This window comes from Sardina pilchardus, chromosome 12 (assembly GCF_963854185.1).
Source record: "Sardina pilchardus chromosome 12, fSarPil1.1, whole genome shotgun sequence".
NCBI classification, from domain to species: Eukaryota; Metazoa; Chordata; class Actinopteri; order Clupeiformes; family Clupeidae; genus Sardina; species Sardina pilchardus.
The window spans coordinates 1,436,449-1,458,642 of NC_085005.1; the positions used below are offsets into that span (position 1 = coordinate 1,436,449).

The 22,194-nt window shown below is 40.8% G+C and overlaps 1 protein-coding gene across 4 annotated transcripts in view; it reads right to left on the reverse strand.

Annotated features, from left to right (window-relative positions):
- Nucleotides 1–22,194, reverse strand: part of cd2ap (CD2-associated protein) — a 69,102-nt gene that overhangs the window by 22,993 nt on the left and 23,915 nt on the right. For all 4 annotated transcript variants that reach the window (XM_062550558.1, XM_062550556.1, XM_062550555.1 and 1 more), the window contains 4 exons: nt 21,844–21,931; nt 21,482–21,576; nt 4,587–4,685; nt 1,972–2,008 (listed from right to left, as the gene is read on the reverse strand). In XM_062550558.1, the coding sequence (XP_062406542.1) occupies nt 1,972–2,008; nt 4,587–4,685; nt 21,482–21,576; nt 21,844–21,931 (319 nt within the window). The remainder of the gene's footprint in view (nt 1–1,971; nt 2,009–4,586; nt 4,686–21,481; nt 21,577–21,843; nt 21,932–22,194) is intronic.

Below are 22,194 nucleotides of genomic sequence, written 5' to 3' on the forward strand. Positions count from 1 at the left end.
TGCCATGTCAATTTGGGATAGAAGCCTTTCACAGCGATACACGTTTCCCGCAAACGCAACAACGCTACATTGCATTATCTTGATGGTTGTAATACATTTACACGATGTAGCCAACAGTGAGTTGGTATTGGTGTAGCCTAATCTTCAGCATGTTCTTTATGCTTGTGGTTGCGCTCCTGTAACCTGTCCGCATCGCATGCGTGTCCTGCATGGCGGTTCGATCCCAGGTGATAACACTGGTGTTTTCCCCAGTACACCTGTTTATTCCTCAACAACACACTTTAAAGCAACCATTCAATTTTTTTTTTTTAAGCATATTTTTTGGCCTTTTTGCCTTTATTAGTATAGGACAGTGAAGAGGTAGACAGGAAACAAGTGGGAGAGAGAGAGATGGGGCGGGATCGGGATATGACCGCAGGCCGGATTCAAACCTGGGTCCCCGTGGGCACTCGGACCCGTAGATGGTACGGATGCTGTAGCCTGCTGTGCCACAGCGCCCCCCGCAACCATTTAAATTATGCCATTTTCGCATTCTCTTTGGATCAACCGAGTAAGTCATGAATCACTGATCTTTATTAAAAAGAAGAATAATAAGGTTACAAAAGATGTTGAGCATATTCAAATCTGAATCCATACAATGCTCAATACTATTGCTATACAAAATATTATCAGGGATGCAGACAGACATGTGGTCAAAAAGGAGTGAGCAGGCCTAATATGGTCACTATGGTCAATATAGGGGGTCATGATAGTTTACCTTTATCCTGTTTCAAAGTTGCTGCACAACCATCATCTTGGTAAACTGTCCTACCTTGAGCATAGACTGTATGCCATAGCCACTGTATTGATGTTCTTACTGCATCTTGAAATGTCTTGAAAGTACACCCAGTGTTTATCCAAAATAAAATGCAAAATCTCTCTAAACCAGCTGTTTAGATACTCAGTAGCTTACAGCCTTTTAAAGTTTTGGTGAATTATTGGCACACCAATAATAATGTAGACAAAACAATGACTGCTGCCAAGTAACAAATGCTGGGAATACCATTTTCAAGGCTATTTATTATGTCCAACCAGCTCTTATATATGACGACAGCTCATTAGGCCTACTGTAGCACCTCTTGCAAGTACCATTGCCTAATAGATTCCTACAAGTTTTTTGTCAAGGCAAATTGCTACACTGCCAGCTACATCTAATCCAAACATAGAAGGCCAATAAAAAATAGAATCTAGTTGGTTGGTAATCCAAATACAAAAAAGTATAAAGGCTAAACCAAAATTATCCTAATTGCGATTAGCCACATTGCTAATAATTACAATGAAAACAGTGCTGACAGATACTGTAATAAGGCCATCATTTCCTATACAACTATAAACAACAGAACACTACTTGAAATTAACTTTACTCACATAATTAATGGGCAAAGTAGGCTAGTCATTGGAATTCTGTTATTCTCCACACAGCAGACAGATGTGCACTCTTTCCAACACTTTTAAGACATGGCTATTTTTGGACATGTTGCGGGAGACATAACGAGCTGATTGATCTGACTTTAATCTTGATTTTGTTGATGATGTCAGCAGAGCCAGCTTCTATAAGCCATCAAGAGGTGTGCATGATGAACTAAACTTATCCATATGCCAAGCGTTAGATGCGTAAGGGGTGTGTAAAATATCCCTTTCAGTGTAAATGCAATACAGTAAGCAGGAGGATGTGGTGCGTGCGCGCGCTGCTCCATTGGCTTTGCGTGCGCAGCTTTCTCATACGGTATACAGGCTACTGTCTCATCAACCGTACATTTACTTATTCGGTAATTTCCATACAGAACTATCTTTGATGAAATTATAATCAGACCCTCCTTTTTTGGTGAATATTTTTTTTTCATAAATGTCAAAGGAATATTATGCAGCGTAACAAACACAAATATAATCAGCTGATATTGGGCAGATGTGCTTCTTGTACTGTAATCTTACCTGTAGTTTTCAAAGGAGGTGGTGGCTTCTTTGGTTTCTGTGAGATAAGCAAAATTATAATTTCATATTGAAACAAACAGGACACACACTCTTAAGACATACAATCGAGATATAGATACAATGAACCTAATTTACAAATCAACTTTTATGCATAAATTCTACGCACTTTCAGTCAGAGATTAGGGCCTGCAATATGCCTAAAACATGCATGCATGGTCTGTCTCCTAAACACTGCTCACCCGTTATCCAGACATACATAAAAACATTTGAAAACAAAACTCACAGCCATAGGTTATTTTGATAATGATCTTCAGCATTGTCCTAACCGTTTAAACGAGGCAGAAATGACAAGGCATTGAAACAATGTTTACTAGGGGTGTAAATCATAGCCTTCATGACGATTCGATACAATATTGATTTCTTAAAGGAACACTCCACTGTTTCACGTAAGACTTGGGAGTACTTTGACTCAGTGCAGTAATATCATCACTCTTGCACTTTCAGTTTCACTTTGGAGTGAGGATATTACTGCGCCGAGTCGAAGTGCTCCCAAGTGCTAGTTCGCCACACATTATAGTTCTTCCTTCTAACCCGCTTAGAAAAGCGCCAAGTTTTATTTTGAACTGATCTACATTGGATCAAAGGAACATGCAAATCCATGACTCCACATTTAGATTTACTTCGTTTAGCCTATGGTAAACAAACATAAATCATTATATCTGAAGCATGTGTAACTAACGGGATAAACATGAAGAATTCCCCAAAACTTTACATTGATTAGTTTAGACACTAGTTTCTCCAATTCTACATCTTCCTCCTATAAAACACCTGCTACTCAGAACCAGAGCATGTGAGCGGAGCTGAGCGGCTAGAATTTTCGCTCCCCGCTTACGTCCGTGTTCTCTCCTTCACTCCATTGCTCAAAGTTGCATCAGACAGCTCCGCTCAAAAACCGCTCTCCGCTCACCTAAAATTTCATCCCGCTCCGGTGAAATCGCTCCTCGCTCGCTCAAATTTAAGAGGGAGCACTATCTGACGTTTTTTTTTTTTTTAAAGATATTTTTTGGGGCTTTTTATGCCTTTAATCGGACAGGACAGTAGAGAGTATGACAGGAAATGAGCAGGAGAGAGAGTTGGGGTGAGATCCGGAAAGGACCACGGGGCGGGAATCGAACCCGGGTCGCCGGCGTGTGGTGCAGGTGCCCCAGCCAGTCGCGCCACGGCTGGGGCCTATCTGACGTTTTTTCACCGAAGTATGCCTGGAAGACACTGCCCGATGTGGCCTGAACTGACGTGCACGGCTTTGTTGCTGGAAAGAGCCTGTGATTGAAACCATTTTCGGACTTTTTTTCAAAGATTAGGCTATGTAGGATGGGTCCTACAAATCATTTCATCTTGTGACCAACAACTCACATGTGTATTCACTTATCAGAGTCATTAAATAGGCTACAACAAAGCTAAATGATCGCACTGTTTTGTTTAATCATTACTTAAAATGTGTCACATAGCCTATGCCGGCGAATTAGGCTAAACAGCATTTTAAAAAGAAACCATTGACGTAGCTCAACATACTAGTGCACTCATCATTGCTATAATCTCACCTTATTTCTCATAATATACAAAATTCAAAAGTTCACCTCAGACATGCGTGGACTTCGAGGAGATAGCTGTAGTCTATAAATAACTCCCAGCAACGCGAACATCAGTAAGAAAATAGAACATATGTGACTCTCCATGGCAAACCCAGTCGCTTGTCGCAACAGACTTTTCTGAGAAAAATTACCATTTATGTCACTGGTGCTAATATCGTGGATTTTTTTTTTTTTTGTGTGTGTTTTGAAACAGTAGGAGGTCTACACTGTACGGCCATGAATACATTTCGCCGAAAAACTGACCTTTTCTAGTCTAAAAACGTGAGTTTCTTGAGGTGAGAAAGTTAGAGGAAGCAGGAAGTTAGAGGCGTCTCGTTTTTGCCGCTCTATTCCAATATTTACGGTAAATGCACTCATTGACAACCACCAAGCCATCCGCGTGCTGTGTCGTTGATACAAGTACTGTAAATCGTGTAATAGCGGTGACCTTACAAAGCGTTCGTGAGTGTTGAGCCGATGGTTAACTTCAGAGGCAGATTTCTCCGTTTTTCTCTTGGCATGACAGAATAAACTCAACTCCTTTGAATGTTTATATTTCAGTAATATGACGTTCAATTCATTAGATATAGGTATCGTTTTGAAGGTTGATTATGCCCCTTCCTGAAAAAGTGATAACTATGATTTTGAAAATTTGGACACTGTGACTGATTTCGCCGTGGAAGGCCACATATTTGTTTCATTTATTTAATAATATTTTAGAAACTCCATCTTTCCATCTCTTAACGAATGACCTCTAGTGGCACACGTGATTCTGTGTGGGCTTGTGCATGCTCTAGACTCGTGGTGAGAGCGGTATCGGAGCGCACACACAGACTGACACACACACACACACACACACGATCAAAATCATACGCCTGACACTTTAGGCTATAGTCTTTCCACAGGGGTTTAGTTAATGATCGGGCTATAATAGGACCACACTTTATTGCTAGCCGGTGTAGCTAACTACAAATACACACTTACCTCTTTGTCAATTTCAGAAATCAAGACCACAAAGTTATCAGGGAAAACTCCTTCTCTGCCATTTATTTCTCCTCTCCACCACCCAGGTTCTCCTGTGTCCTGTACAACAAAAAGACAGAATAGAACAAAATAAACACCAACATAATAATTATGGTTGATTTTACTGGTGTGTTTGCCACCTTCAGGTAGGTCATCCATTGCTGTATACAATTATCCCATACTGTTGCACCAAACTGATACACCTTTAAAAAGTTAGAAAACTACAGCAGTGGTGAACAGTTACGGACAGCTAGGTCTCTGAAGGCCTAACAGGGAAGCTAAACTAGGTGTGTAACTGAAGCATTCCATTCAACGCTGCGTGTGCTGCAACAATTAGCTTCCATTAAAATCAATGGAAGTAGCTACATCAGACATGATAGCTGCATGTACGTTACAAAAAAATAGACCAATCTTCTAAAATGTATTTTATATGTCATGAACATAACACTTCAGTTACGCACCTGATGTAATAATTTTGTAGAAACCTGTATATAAAATATGTAGAAACAATGATGCATTCATTGATCCTATCAATTATCCATCAATGGCTGCCGGTCATCTTGACTGCTTCCTTCTCTCATTACAAGTACACGATGCCAGAGCATGAAAACAGACAGTAGATGGAAAGAAAATTGGCGACCCTTCTTTTTACAATACAATTTACCTGTTCGATATGTGACGTATCATTGTATTGTCGTATATACAGTCTGTTGCATGGTAGTTACAGGCTCTTATCATAAGAAAGAGCACAAGTTATAAAGGAGTGGAGAAACTCTCAAAAGACCTGAGTCTTCAGGAGGTTTTTTAAGAGAGTGGTACATCCCTGCTCTAGTAGTAGAAACTGGTAGTGTGTTCCACCAACGGGGAACAACAGATGCGAAAAGTTTGAAATGCTTTGAACGTACGGGTGGCAGAGTCAGGCATCATTCATTGGAGAAGGGCTGCAGTCGGAATATGTTAAAGAATCATTTACTTTTTCAGAGCGTGAAACAGAGCATGGGAGTGGAGCAGAGTGGCAAGAATTTCCGCTCCCTGCTTATGTGAGTGTTCGCTCCTGCGCTCCATCGCTCAAAGTTACACAAGACAGCTCTTCCTGACGTTTTCCACCAAATTACACCTTGACCACACTGCCCGATGTGGCCTAAATTGACATGCAGCGGCTTTGTTACTGGAGTGGGACAAAGCCCCATTCCGACATTAACGTCTAATTGTCGGAGTGGAAGCCATCGTTTTCAAATGTCCCACCACTCTAACAGTGGGGGAAAAAATGTCGGAGTGGCGGTATTTCATTTTTTTTAATTAAATATTCCGCCACTCCGACATCAGGTAATAAATGTACATTTCCACACTGAGGCCTCGAGAAAGAGCAGAGTCGAAAAAAAGAAGACTATGCAAACATGTTATGTGCAACAACTGCAAGCGGGCCTGGCATGTAAAAATAAGTTGTTATTCTGTGGCTCAATCTATGGGGGGTGTGGTATCAAGGTATCCTTTTCATGCGCTTCTTAATAGGTAGCGTCTTGAAACTTAAAAGTCTTGTCAAAAAAGTCCAATCAAACTTCATCCAAAGGCAGGCCATAATTCAAATGAAAAAGTCCAAACTTCGGCTTCTAGAGCTCTATTTAAGCGCTTCTTCTTTTTTTTTTTTTTTTTTACAAATTTAGGACAGGCCTCCTCGCAAGATCCGAGATACGCTATTGCTTTCGGTTTGAGATCCAGTGAGGGCCAACCAACAAATTATGCCACCCAACCTTTTTTAAGTTGCAGTAACAGAAACAAATTATTTGAAATACTAGATAGGCCTATCCTATGTTAGCAAATTGGACCAGACAGAGTTTGCTGTTTAGTTTTGCAGTGTTAACACTAGAAGCGCCGCGCCGTTCTGACCCACTTATACCTAGAAGCGCTGCGCCCCGGTCATTTGACCGCTTTGACGACCTACTAGAAGCGCCGTGCTGTTGTGAACTACTTAAAGCGCGGCGAGGCGGTCAAAAGACCGCTGAGTCCTTAGACTGGGAGGCTGTTACTTACACAAAATGATCGCTAGATGGCGCTTCGTGCACGAATCAAATCGTTTGGTCATAAATTCAGTTTGCACTAGTATCATTCGTGTCAGACCGTGTTGTTGATAGGCTGTGGTTGTTTCATTATGACATACAGCACGTTCGAGTTATCTGTTCATTTAGTTGTGTTGATTTGTGTTGTTTGAGGTACAAACTCTGGAAGAGTTCTTGAACAAACCTTAAGCAAACTTGACTTTCAACTAAAATGCTCTAAAAGTGAATGGGTGGCTAGTTCCAATTCACTCCCCAAATTCACTTCTATTCATTTAATAGGTAGCCTATCTGTTTGCGCCGCCGAAAATGAACAGTCTGCCGACAATGAACAGTCTGGTTTCAGTTACACAGTAGCCTAGCCAGGATTTCAGGCCGCATTTTACAGGCTACCGTGGCTACTTTCTAAAACATTTTTTATTCATTTAGGGAGAAGCATCTTATAGGGTCTAGCTACATCGGAGGGAGGGAGATAGAGAGCTATGCTGAGCAGAAAGATATTCTCCGTTTTGTGAATGTGTATGATATGTTTGCGATGTCTGCTGAAAAAAGGCTATGGGCCTATTGTTTCTACAATTTAAGCTAACGTCTACGTGAATTCGAGATCCAGCATTGAGATACACATTTTAACCAAACTGCAGAGAAGAACTGTAGTCCACTGGTTAGAGCTTCAGCCCCACATCCAAAGGATTGATGGTTCGATTCCCGATTTGTCCATGACGGAAGTTCTTTTCAGCAAGGCATCAATAAATATAGGCTATGTTCTGTTTTTTCTATTCACACAACTACACGCACGCTGGCGAATTCGAACATTCTGAAATGCGCATATGCGATGAAACATGATTGCGCATTCTTCCACGAGTTGCCTAAATAGCCATGCCTAAAGCCTAGCCTATGCACAGAGAGAGGCGGTGGGGGTGGGGAGGCAGTTAATTGTCCTCGATGCGCGGTGATGTCTGTAGTAGCCTAGCCTAGACGAGTGTATGGGGGAGGGGGAATGATCGGTTTTCAAATAGGCTATGTTGCAATGGATAGTGTGTTATGTATAGACCCCGAAGCCATTTGCTTTGAGAATAACGGCTGGCTGATGAAGTAGTTGGCTGGCTAGCTGGCCCGGCCAAAACCTAAATGAGGCTGCAGCCGCCAACGTTTTCATGATTGATCATGGCTTTAGTTGCCACTTCATGTCTACAGATGTCTATATTGTACTAGATCTCAACACACAATGTTATTGTATTGTTTTGGACAACGTTCTGCACGTTTCACTTCAATGTAGACTGCATGCGTTGTGAACAGGAAAGGAAACGAAAAGGAAACGGTGGAAGTCGCATCACGGACTTCTGTTTTGTTCTGTAATAGGCTACCTCTATAATATCCTCTAGCCGCTATAGTATTTCTATAGCAATCTTGTAGTAGCCTACTTCTGTAGTATGTCCCAATTTACTATAGTATTCTTATAAGATTCCTATAAGATTCCTACAATATTTCCTACAATATTTACCATTTTATTAGTCCCAAAATACTATAAGATTCCTATAGTACTTTTTCGTAAGGGCGTAGCCTAATAACCTATCGCGTTCAATGTAGTAAATCCGTCTGTTCCAGAATATTTGGTTCATATCATCAATCTTTGGTTTTGGTGTTTGTGCAACCTGGCCCTGAAGATTTAACAAAAGTCTGACTAGCCCTACGTAGGAATTAGGAAAGTATGTACAGTGGGTACGGGTTGAGAATGCACCTTCTCCCGCGGGACTCCCGAAGAGATCCCGCAGGCCGTCAAGCCGATTTTTTTCGAGGCTAAGGCAATGTACCCAAACAACCACCAGGTGGCAGAAAGTTTCATCCCGCATTTCAAAATGATGAAGACCGCATATCCGTCAATAGTCGACTCCTTAATCTCATTTAATCATTACAATGAAGGTGATGACTGGCGAAATTATTCAAACAACGTTTCAATGAACCATTGTTGAAATGAATGAAAATGGTTATAGAAAATCGCCTACAGCCTAACGCCGACACAGCTGATTCTTTGATTGATTCTAAGCTGTTTTGATGTAGGGGATGGGTAAACTGGCGCGCTACAAACATGCTACCAATCAAATGTAATATTAGTAGGACTAGCCTACTTAGACACTTTAGTCATAGGCAACGTTGCCATGTTAATTTGGGCTAGAAGTTCTTGCTTGTGGTGGCGCTCCTGTCCGCTGCTTCTCCCGAATTGTGTGGCAAATTTGTCAGCAGTCAGCTTAAATATCAAATCATATTTATTTCTCTTTGTCGCCATGGTATTGGGGGAAACGCGGAGAAACGAGATGGTCAGTCCTCGTATTTTTTCTTCGCGTTTCGTTATAAGAAATATATAAGTAATAGTTAGTCTTCTTCCGAATTGAACAGATCTACGGGACGCTCTTTGTTCCGTATTTTAAGGAACAACTCAATGCACACACACTACAATGAAAAACACACAAAGAAATCACTAAACATATAGCCTACAACCTAATGACACTTTAATGCAGCGTTTCTCAAACTATGGGCCGCGAAAAGTGGAGACTGCTGCTGGTCCGCGAGACATGGAGTGAAATTAGGTCCGGTGATCTGATAATTTGCTGCGCAATTGACCAAGCAACCGCGGACCGACAGAAAAAGAAAGCAAACGTTGCTGCGGAAATGCTTGCTAATTTGATGTGTTTAAACATAGAGCCATACAATTAGGTGTGTCTGTTATTATGATCATTTTCGAGCATAACTGCTTGTCCATAGCTCAGTGACAGGTGTTAATAGCCTTGCCATAAGCACTGCTGCAGGTGCTTCTTTTATTATGCGGTTAGAGCATAAGCGCTTACTCATATAGACTATAACTCAGGGACAGGTGCAAAACCACCAACTGGGATGGATCGAAGGGCAAGCAAGCACTGCCACACAACGTGAAGGCCTTTGTGTTGTCAACACTAAACAGAAAGTTTCCTACGATGGGGAGAAGTGGCCGCAAGGACTGCATCGATAAGATCAACGAATACAGTAATGTTTTACAACCCAGCTGGTATCCGCTGTTCATTCCGACATATCCCCACTCGGCGGTAGGCCTAGGCCTATTTAACTTTTTTTTTTCAAACAACGTGCCATTCCGACATGAGGTCATTAATAGGCTATTAATGTCATAACTATTAGGCTATCATTAGGCTTACTATGCATGGCTGTAGGCAGCTATGAGGCCACTGAGATCTGGGGCCGGTTGCACAAAGCACCTTAAGTTTTGTTCCTTAAGTATCAACCTTAAGGCTTAATTTCTCCTTAGGTAAGGAATTTATTTAAGGGCGTTGCACAACATTTCTTAAATGGTATCCTTAGGTAAGGAACTCCGTTAAGTGATTTACTGCATTGAAAGCGGTTTTCTGGCACGAAAATTCTACAGTTTCCACGGAGATTGTTTGTTTGCTAATTTGCGCTTGCTTTTCTGAGGGTGAAATGCGGGACTGTCCAAAATAATATTAAGCTGTGTGCATTTGTCTATGGGATAGCGAATAACACATTACAAGTCTGAGTGTAACTAGTGTAACTAACTTTGACCAGTTTGACAGGTGACGGCCAAACACGGCGCACCTTCGAGCAGTGACATTCACGAAGTTATCGATGTATCTACCTACCGTTAGCAATAAATAACGTAGCCTAGCTGCTACGTTCAGCCAAGTGCCTCTGGTTCAGCACACTTGTTGTAGCAGCTAACTAGCTTGCTAGTAAGTTATGCTATTAGCCAGCAATCCACCAAACACAATAGCCTAATGATCTTATATTCTTACCGTAATAATTTTCGGTGACATTTATCCATTCATCAAGTAAATCCTGATATAGACATGAACTGAACAATACTAGCTAGCTAGTTATTATCCTGCGCTGTGTGTGCGTTATGATTTTTTGCTGTCATCTGCACCAAAACAAACATTTTTTTGTTACGTGTTGTTGACTGGGGCACCGAACCAAAGCCCATCGTAAGCTTCAGTTAGGGCGAATTGAGTAGCCTATGTTACCATCGCTAGGCCTAAATAAACTAGGCTACATAACGAATTCTGGTCGGCCTATTTGATAGAAGAGTAATGATATTAGCTAAAGTTTTATTTTCAGTTGCCAAAAGTGGTTAATTAACTTAAATTATCAGCATTAACTCAGATAATAATATGCTTAAGGTAGGGTCAGAGGTCCCTTAGGTTTTTCCCCTTACTTAGGCTCTTAAGGTCGTTTGTGCAACGGTTTAAGGGATTTCTTATAAGATAAGTAGAAAACCTTAAATACTTAAGGGAAAATGTTAAGGAAAATACTTAAGGGTGTTTGTGCAACCGATCTTATCTTAAGGGGGCCTTAAGTCAGATTTTAAGGGAAAACCTTAACTTAAGGTGCTTTGTGCAACCGGCCCCTGGACCTCATCGGTCTTGTGAAAGCCGATTGGAGTTTAGAGCGAACGTTTCAACTATGTTTGCCATGGTAGACAAAAACACTCAAATAAAACAATAGCCTAAAAAATAACTGCATGCGTAATGGACACGGCTCTATATCCTAAATAATTTTCGAGGTTCGCCATTTGGTAATATGACCTATCCTTACTGACAATAACTTAGATTGAGCACAACTAAAGTTGCACGAAGGCAAAATACAGTCCTAAAAGCCTATTCTATATAGCCTGGCCAATATTGTAGATGTGCAAAAGCAGCATTTGCGTGCGTGCTTGCCGGTGAGGTGTAGCCTACAAAAATGAGCATAACATCTGATTATTAAAGTATGGCTATAGGATATAGGCTAGAGAAGAGTTGGTTTAAAATTCAAGTGTAGTAAAAAAGTTTGTACACATCCCCGGTCAAGGTGCAGAACAAGAGTAGGCTAAATCATAAAAAAATGGAAAAAGGTTCGCACACTTGAAATCCTTCTTTTTTGATTTGATTGTATTTTCGTGTGGTCTTCTTCAGATTAAAATTCAAGTACGTGCGCTATTTAACCCCTCGAGGCCGACTGCAGTCTGCTGACACAGCCGACTCTCCCAACCCATTCATTCGTTTTGTGCGTATATTCCTGCATGCTGCATTACCGTGACCCTTAGCCTACCTTGTGGATGATTTTTTCTCATTGGAATACAGCAGGGCAGAATGCCTTTTATCTAACAAACGCAAAAGCTGAGATTGTTGGAAGGACTAGGCTACTCAACAAACTTGTTTTTCGCTTCTGGGAGATCTCGTTATCGTTTTGGATTGTCGGATTTTTATACTTATTGTTTGGACTTATGGACAATGAACTTTGAGGGGTGGTTGTTAGTGCTTTACAAAGCTTTGTGTTAATAAGTGTCGGTCCTCCTATCCTTCAGCTCACTGCGCGATGCAGTTGCGCATAGTGGCCACGAAGTCATTAACTGTTTACGACACAATACATGATATTTGTGTTTTTCGTTTCTTAGATCTAATGCATGTTTGACATGTAAACAGGCCTTCAGTCCGTTAACTTAAGGCCTTCTTTTGCATGGGGTTGCTCGCATCCGCCCGTAACCTAGACTATTATGTGCGTGGCTGCATACTCTTGATTATAATAAGAGGCAAATTGTTACAGGACAACTTAAACTGACTTCCCCAATGCTTCCCCGCAGCACATTACATTTTAATATAGGCTAATATAGGATGAACAAATAATATAGGATGCTATATTAAATCCAGTAGCCTAATAATTATATGTGCCACGTCCGATTTCGCAAGTGATGTAGTAGGCTACGTTTAAACATCGACAAACGTCTGTGAGACTACCCATTTCATGAAGAGCAATTGTCTTGTGCGATCATTCCCCCTCCCCCACACTTGTCTAACCAGTTCACTAGACATTATAGCCTAGGCATTGAGGACGATTGCCTCCCTCCCCCCTCTCTCTCGACAGACACTTCCTGACACTAGGGCTCGGGATCATGACATCAAAACTTTGCGGGCACAGCCACATTGGCAGCTTCACTCCTTAGTTTACTATGGATTACTATGGATTTACTCCCGCCTTTTAGTGTGTTCCTGTTACTTAGTTTTTGCCTTCTTGGTAGTATGTTGCTGTGTAGTGGGGTGTAACAGTGCAACCCACGATCGCAAGAGGAAAAGAATAAATCGCTACTATATTTCTGCTTCTTGTCTTGTGCATCTGAATGAATGGATATTACGTTCAGTGCGCTACCAAATGGCGGCGATATTCCTAGAATGCAAGGCGTGTGCCCGAGCCCTATTATGTACAGTGAGGAGCACATGTATTTGATACCATGCTAAAACAGGAATATAAAATCATCATTTGACAATTGATCTTAATGCTTTAATTCAGAAAATGAGTAAAAATCAAACCGCCAAGGACACCAATTTTCTTTGTGATTGAAGAATGTATCGTAAATAGATAAATGTTTTCCTTAAATGCTAGGGGAAGGAAGTATTTGACCCCCTATGTAACCCTATGGGAATTTAACACATAGGGGCAGGCAGATTTTTATTTTTAAAGGCCAGCTATTTCATGGATCTAGGATATTATGCATCCCGATAAATTTCCCTTGGCTTTTGGAATTAAAATAGCCCCACATCATCACATACCCTGGACCATAGCTAGAGATTGGCATGGTGTTTTTTCCAGTGGGCCTATTAGCCTGTTTGATTTGCATTGAGCTCAATGAGCATCAAACAGGCTAATAGGCCCACTGGAAAAAGCACCATGCCAATCTCTAGCTACGGTGAAAGGTATGTAATGATGTGGGGCTATTTTAATTCCAACGGCCAAGGGAACTTTATCAGGATGCATAATATCCTGAATCCATTAAATAGCTGGCCTTAAAAAAATTAAAATCTGTCTGCCCCTATGTTAAACCTATGTGTTAAATTCCCATAGGGTTACATTGGGGGTCAAATACTTCCTTCCCCCTAGCATTTAGGAAGAACATTTATTTATTTACGAAACATTTTTCAATCACAAAGAAAATTGGGGTACTTGGCGGTTTCCTTTTTACTCAATTTTTTAATTAAGACATTAAGATCAATTGTCAAATGATGATTTTATATTCCTCTTTTTAGGCAACTTTAGCATGGTATCAAATACATTTTCTCCTCACTGTAAATGTAAAAATGTGTGTGTGTGTGTGTGTGTGTGTGTGTGTGTGTGTGTGTGTGTGTGTGTGTGTGTGTGTGTGTGTGTGTGTGTGTGTCGCAATCATAAAAAAATCGCAAAACTTTTTAATAAAATAATGCCTCTTGTCTTAATGGGTTCCGGAGGTGCGTAGAGTAAGTTTTGAACCCCGGTCGCTGACGTATGATTAAGATGCCTCAACCAGTTACGCCACAGTTCAAGTGTCAATCTCTTCGCACTTAGCCAAGAAATATAAAGGATTCAGTCAGTCATGTTCATTTATTCGCGGCATGCACTTGAAACGCCGATCAAAAGTTCTGACATGTTAAACTGACGTTAGTCATTAATTCACCACATGATAAAATGCTGTTATATTGACGCACAGTAGCCCACGGTAGTCTATGTCTATCTCGGAATCAACATGAACATGCATAACGAGATCCATATATTCTAAGTTGCTAGAAACTTCTTTTGCGGAGCTAGGCCTACTAGTCGATGGTTACATTGAATCACCCTCACTGCCCTATCGCATATCTGACCATCCATTGTTACAATGTTACAAAATGCGCGATCTTCTCCATGCATGTAGCCTACGGTTATAAGTAAAGTGACATGATAGGCATGTAGGCATATTAAAGATATTTCTGTTAAATACATTTTATTTTCAGTTGTCAAAAGTGGTGGGGACAAAATCTGTGATAAAGTGCTGGGTAAGCTACCCAGCGTCGCCGGTTAAAATGAACATGCCTCCGTTTTAAAATAGCCTATAGGCCTACACATTTCTAAGTATTCCTAGCATAAATGTAGCCTAAATGTCCATCTTGTCCATCTCTTTCGTCTTCGCCTTGACAATAATAGCCTATTCACGGAAATGCGGTCTTGTAACCGTAATGAATTAATGAATTAATCTAAGGTTGCCTATATCGAGTCTTTCAGGTTGAATTGAAGGCTTCTAAAACCATTTTCATTAATTTCAACAATGGTTTATTGAAACGTCGTTTGATTATAATTTCGCCAGTCATCACCTTAATTTTAATGATTAAATGAGACGGATTAAATGAGACGGATATGCGGAGCATTTCTCTCCCTCTCCATTGACCAAAACGTTGCTCTGGCATCTCTGCTGGACTGACTGAGTTATAGGCTACGTCGAGTGAGAGAGCCAGCTGTGAGGTACGCTGTAAAACATTCGAAAACTCTGAAACTGCAATCTGACATGCCGAGCGTGATGTCTCTTTTCTCCGTTTGTCACCAGCGCGGTGTCTTCGGGTTTTTCCGTGTTTTCCGGTATGAGCCGAACCTTCATTTTATTAAGGCGGTCTTATGTTGCCCCCTTGCGGTTGCAGTTTTAATTAAAGTCCCGATGCTTCGGGAGTCCCGATGTGCGGGAAAGAAAGGAGCATTCTCAACCCGTACCATCTGTAAGGCGAGATCAAGATTAGGCTACGTTGCTTGCTTCTTTCCCCCATGTCAACTCACTGTGAGTTCTGTATATCGTAGCAACGAGCACAATACTGATGTGGTGTGTCCAGTGGGAAAATCTCATGTAGCCTAATTTCTAGGCTCGTTTATTTTTCGCGTGTCTCTATGATATAATTATTTTTAGATGCAAAAAGTATAACTGGCTTAGTCAAAGTTTGTCAGATGGCGGCTCAATTTGGCTAGTATTGTGATTCATCAGTTTATTTCAGATAGTTTGTTATGAAAAACCATTAACAAAAAATAATTGTTCGTCGACGTTGAAAAACAGTCTGCGAATTCAGTCTATATAAGCTACATTTTTCGCTCGTGCCAAGCTGCGAACCCAGGTCTCCTGCGTAGTGGTCGAGAGAGTTAACGTTGCGCCACTGAATGAATGCACTGGAATTCTTTGGAAATATATTTCTTTGTCCAGCAAATAGGCTATGTAAGAAAATGCTTATTAGTCTGAGCTTTAAAAGATAGCCTACAAATAGAAGATAAGATACAACTATGAATGTACGTAGGCATACGCGCCCTACGTACATAAATAGGCTTCGACGAATTTCAGCTGAAAATATTTTTTACACACGTAGGCCTGCCTAATAGAACGTCGCAGAACAACGTTTTCAAAACAAACTCGCATTTTACCACTGTAAATCGCCTCCATAGACTATGCCATGTAAATGATGCCATGTAATAGTTATTAAAATAAATCACATATATAATACATATTGCACATATATAAACTATATGTTTCATGGTAAAATATTATTCTCATGCCCGACTGACAGGAAACCCTTGCGACATCTGCTGTGAGAAAAGAGAATAGCAGCCTGGACAAACATGGCCGAACGCGAGACAACATAGTGTTGTCACATAAGTGAGCGCAAAATAGCTCTAAACTAGCTTGTACCGGTGTGCTTTTGGTCATGTAAAAATTCTGGGTGACAAAACACGCATATTTAGGAAAAGTCGTGAACGTAGGGTCCTGGAATTGAATCGAGTGAAAAGATTTTTTTTTTTTTTGTAATCACTGCGGTCAAATGACCGCAGCCCGGCCGTTCTAGGTATATCTAGGTCAAACCTGCACAGCGCTTCTAGTAATACGCGTCAGCGGTCAAATGACCGGTGCTTGGCGCTTCTAGTGTTAATTTCGTTAACGAGAAATATGACGAAAATCTTTCGTTAACAACCTTTTGTCCATGACTAAGACGAGATGTTGACGAGCTAAAAATAGATCTTTGATAATAAAAACTACGACGACATTTAGGTTTCGTTTTCGTTGACGAGACTAGACGTGACTAAAATGATGTGCTATTGGACATTCAAAATGCATGATATTTCCCCCCAATTGTGCTTCTAGTCTGTCTGTCAAAATGCATCCCTGTTTACATTTCAGCATTTGCTGAGCGAGTTTTTAGCATTACAGGTGACCTCAACCATGGTCGTTGAAAGAGCAGGAGTGTTTTTAGAGAGAAGCGCTTCCTCAAATTGAATCGAGATCAGATTCAGTAGCCTAATTCTGCTTTGGGAATATGTGTGTTCATTTTGAAGTTCCAGAAAATACCATTTTCACTTACATGTCCTTAACAAAAGAAGCTATGGCAAGCCCTGAACATGCATTGTAATGCATTACTATCTAGTCAAACTTTAATTAGATATTTCTAAGATTACACAGCAAATATTTAAAAGATATGTGTGACTCTGCAAACCGAAACCAGACGTACGGGTTAAAATGTTGAATTTCACGTTTTCGCATAATTCGACAGTATACTGTCTACACTTTTCACGGAAAAAATACGCTTTCTTTCCTAGACCCGGTGAAGATTCAACACATTACAGTCATGCCCATTGTCCACGTCGCTTAAATAGGTGATTTTCTCCTCTTTTGGCATATCGTGACGGGAGAACCATGCAACTTTAGAACTTTAGAGGTTATCTTAGCGATATAGATTGGCCAAATATAAAGGGAAGCGCTTTCCTCAACTGGATCGAGATCAGATTTAGTAGCCTAAATTCTGCTTTGGAAATATGTGTGTTAATTTTGAAGTTCCAGAAAATAAACATAACCACATTGGGCAAATACAGAAAGTGTTGCTTCTTGACTTAGTAGAATGGTCTTTACTCCATATCACCATGTGTAATGCACTTACTTAGCCTGGCAAGCCAAACTACACAGAAATGTATAGTCTGGGGTCGGACCATTCACAGAGTTGAAGCCTGTGGGTGGGATGAACAGTCGTCTTTCAAACTGCCTCTGCACGTAATAGGCCAGCATTTGTGACCAATCGTAGCCGGTCGGCAAAACGGCAAATACATCCTTCTTTAAAACGAATGACTTGAGTGCTTTTTTCTGCTCAAACTTCAAAGAAAAGCCCAAGTCTACCTCTTCCAAAGCCGATTCAAACGAGCACGCTTCGTTAGCCTCATCCATCTTTTGTTTTTCTCTATGGTTGTGCGATATGGTCTCAATCCCAACTCATCGAACGAGGACGCATGGTCCAGCCCCCTGGCGTCTTATCGGAAGCCGAAGGTGAGCTAAGGCGGGCTCAAGGACTCCGTACACAGATAAAGCATTCTGATTGGCTAGGCTGAACTCCAGCCTAGCGCAGGCTTGGCTTCAACGGTGCGACTCCCATCCCGCTAGGCAAAAGTATTTTTGGCCGCTAGGGTGCGTCTAGATTTCTAGGCTGGCACTTACTACCTTAGTAGATCAGAAAGGACGGCACAGCAGCATCTCGTAGATGGTAAAGTCTAGTCTAGATATTCAACTAAGGTAAGGAGTATGTATATTACAGATTTAAGTGTTAAGAGTGAAATTTCAGCACTTGATACAACTTGTCACCTTTATTGCAATTTCAGATACCTGTATTAGCCTAATTGAATTAGTTTAAAAAGAGAAAACATTTTGACTAAAAGTAATGACTAAAAGTTACCTAAAGTGTAAGGACTTTTCGTCGACTAAAACTAGACTAAAACTAGGAAGGAAAACAAAGACTAAAATGTGACTAAAACTAAAAAGCATTTTCGTCTTAAGACTAAGACTAAATCTTAAATAGCCGCCAAAATTAACACTGCTGTTTTGCTGGTTTCACTTTGCTGGTGATAACATCATCACACAATCAAGACATAACCAAGGTAAAACACAACTGTTGAGCTTTGAGGGCAAGCGACTGGGAGCGTCATGTCTGCATATAGGTTAGGCTACTATAATGAATGATGATGGGTAGCGGGTGGTTGTGGATATCAATTGTTGATAAATTGATTAAGAAAAAAAAAAAAAAAAAAGGCCTACTGTGTGGACATGTGCATGCCCTAGACTCTTGGAGAGTGGTATCGGAGCGGAACTGGAGCGAAACAGAACCATCACTCTGGCCTTTGGATTAAAATGTGCTCTGAGCTCCAATGATATTTCACACACTCTGTTCCTCGCTCGCTCCGCGCTCCGCTCTCTGCTCACATGCCCTGGCGAGAGATGAATAAATGGGCACTGAGTACACAAAGTTGGGCTACTCACGCAAGCAATAAATTCTGCATGGAAATATTTGCATTACTGTATTTTACTGCAAGTAAGTTTTAAACTGCTACAACAAAATTCCATGAGATTCCAAAAATTCCATGACCTGTTGGAACCATGAGGTAGGCAGTGGAGCTCAATGAACAGCCCCACCTGTGCCACCACATTCCGGATCATCTAGAACGGTGTCACGGTGCCGGCAGGGAGACCCAGCAGGAGTTACAGTAGAGGTCGAGTCACAAGATGACCCTAGCCTGTATTTGGAGTATCTGGGTAGCTTGAGTCAGGTACTGTTTTTTCTTTTGTTATAGTGATAAGCGACCCGACCGCAACAGAGGCAACATAATCAGGGACGTTTATAGTTGATCATTGAGGTTAAAGGAGAAATGCGGTGTTAACCCTCTAACCGCCCGGGTTTTTTTGGATTTTTGCATAAAAAATTCAAAAGGCCATGGCTTGAAAGTGGTCAGAGATAAAGTCCTACTGTAAATGTGAAAATCATTGAGTATGAACTAAAGTTTATAAAGGGAGTAAATTTACTCATCTAATTAGCATATTATGACGTCACAGGATGGCAATAGCGTCAAATTATGCACATTTCAGTAAATACTGATTGTTGAACACATTTGAGCAGTTTTACTTTGATTTTTGTAATTTCTCCGACATAACAAACAAACAGGACCACAGCCACATGTAAACCAACAATAGTATTATCACAATCCCTATGTTACTATATAATAAAGTAGCCTGGTCAAATCAGTTCCTATCGCGGATGACTTTGTAGTTCTTCAGAGCCCTATTTTTACTAGACCTGCTGTCTGTACCATGTCAATTACAGACACTATCATCATGATTATCACTGGCACCAAGCACACCATGCTTATTTGAACCCTTTGGTCAACATTGCTGCAGGTAAACATTGACGTACACACGCAAAGACCCACCTCCATTCACAGACGCATCTTGACCGTCACTGCCAATGAACGACCGATCATAATCTCCAAAAGGCAGATATTCTCCTTCAGAATCAGAGTAGGTGAATGGCAGACCCAAGACTTCATAACACACGACTTTGTTTTTTAACATTTGCCGTTTTTCTGCTTCAATTTGTGCATAGCGATCGCGCATTTCACTTCCGCGTTATAAACAGGAAATGCGTCTTTTTTTTTTGTTTCTCGCGAGTAATACAGGCACTTCCTGAAAACTTTTTTACTCGAATTTGGGCTTGAATCGAAGCTCTGGATGTCTGCCAACTAGTGGTGGAGAGTACAAAGGCGATTTGTCACCCTACTCGGATCTACCGTCTGTTTTAATCAGTGATGTTGCTTGTCGCCGTACGGCGCCTTGGGCGGTTAGAGGGTTAAATGGGTTTTAGACATGTTAAGTATGATCTAGTCATAAGCTAGTCATGGATGAGGGGGGACCCTATCCTGACCCGAAGCATTCTGGACCAGTTTTAACCAATTCTTCCATATGTGTTCATATGTTTTCCAGGCGACCCCATTTTAAATTTAAGACCCGATAAGTCTATCGACGAACACAGATCTCATGCTGTTGACGGAAGGAGGACTGTGTGTGTGAGCATTCAAAAAGAGGAGTGTGTCGTGCATGGGAAAAGCAGTTTGCTGGAATGGTGGAACTAGAATCTGGAGTATGCACAGTTCTCCTTCGGCTCGTTCAAACCCTGAATATCCAGAGTTCGAATTTTGAGCCGTATATATGCACTGTTCATTAGGAATTTGGTCCTATTTTTGTCTCATTAAATCAGCCGTTGAAACAATAATGTCCAATCCCTATCTGCTGCTTTGTTGCTGTGACATTTGTGTTAAATGTTGTGTAATGTTTAGCTACGAACTGGTTTTGCTACATTTGGTAACAATCGTTACAGATAATTGCAAACAAATGGTGGCATGTTGTGCTTGCGACAACTGGAACACAACTCCAACTCTGCTTTAACACGGATGTGACTGAAAATGAAGTACATTAATATACCAAATTACACATTTCTAGAACAAAACAATAAGGCCCTTACCATTTTTGCCTAGCCCTGTTCACTATGGCTCTGTTCGAAACAGGAAAAACTGCTGCCTTCTAAGATATCTAACTAGGGAGCAAGGCAGCAAGTGCAGTTCGAAACCGAAAAAACGATTTTTGCTGCCTTCTAAGATATCTTAGATTTCCCGAATAACGGTCAATTTTGAAGGCAGCTTGGATGTACACTTCAAGCTGCCTTCTACCCACAATCCTTTGTGGCAACATCTGAAACAGGTGTGAAAACAAAACAAAACATGGCTGTCGACATCGGTAAATGCCTGCTGAATCTGTTGAAATGTCATTTGTGTGACGGTATTTAGCTTGGATTTGTACAAAGTAGATGACAAATAAACTACTTACAATCTGATTATACCATTGTTGTACCCACTAATAACGTCTGGTCTGATATATTTGCCGCCAGTGAAACTAGTTTATACCGTTAGCCTGCTAGCTTACGTAAGCTAATTTAGCTTAATGTCAGGCTTTTGCTAACGTCATACCCTAGTGTCACTGTTAACCAAAGATTCTAGAGTGCTACGCTCATTTTTAAAAACGCATTTAATCTAAAGTCATTTAGACAGCAGCTGCCTTCCCTTTCGAACAGAGCCTATATTTTTGCTTTGCAATGTTTCACGAGTTACAAGTGTCTGCTGAGCATTCCATAAAACTGACAGCACCTTGGTGAGAATCTCAATGACGTCTCCTTCCTTAATGTCCAACTCATCTTGATTTGTGGCATCGTAAGCATAGGAGGCCTTGCAGTACTCTTTCACTTAAGAAAGGTGAGAAGAAATAGCTTTACATTAGTAAAGTGCCATTTTACAAATGTTACAACATTACTCTTTACACATATTGAACATATAATTGATTATAAACATTGCTCTTTCATCTCCCTCCATAGAGCAGGAAGAGATCTGCCTTGAAATGTGACTGGTAGAAGATACTAACAAACACTAATAAATGTGTCCTTCCCACATCTGAGACTCTAATGTTAAATAATGCATATAAAGATGACCATGTAGCCTGAATTACCTCTTACCTTTTGTTTTGCTCTCCCCATCTATTTTCAGGGACTCTGTCGTGTTGGAATGGGTGATTTTTGCAGCTGATGGTAATGATGGAACTGGCTAAAATGAAGCAAAATCACAGGTGGCTTTACTGATTCTGCAAAAAACATAGAGTCACGGCACAACAAGACCAGAGTTTTTCAAACTTTCTGTAATATCTTTTTAATGTAATAGAAGTCTTGTTTGGAAGTAAGTTTGGAACCATAGACATGAACATGAAAAAGTGAACATAATTTGCTCATTTCAAAAGCCATGGGAGAAACTTTCAGGGAGAGCAAAACAAAGGTGCATGGCTGTCAATGCAGCATTCAAAGAATGAGAGA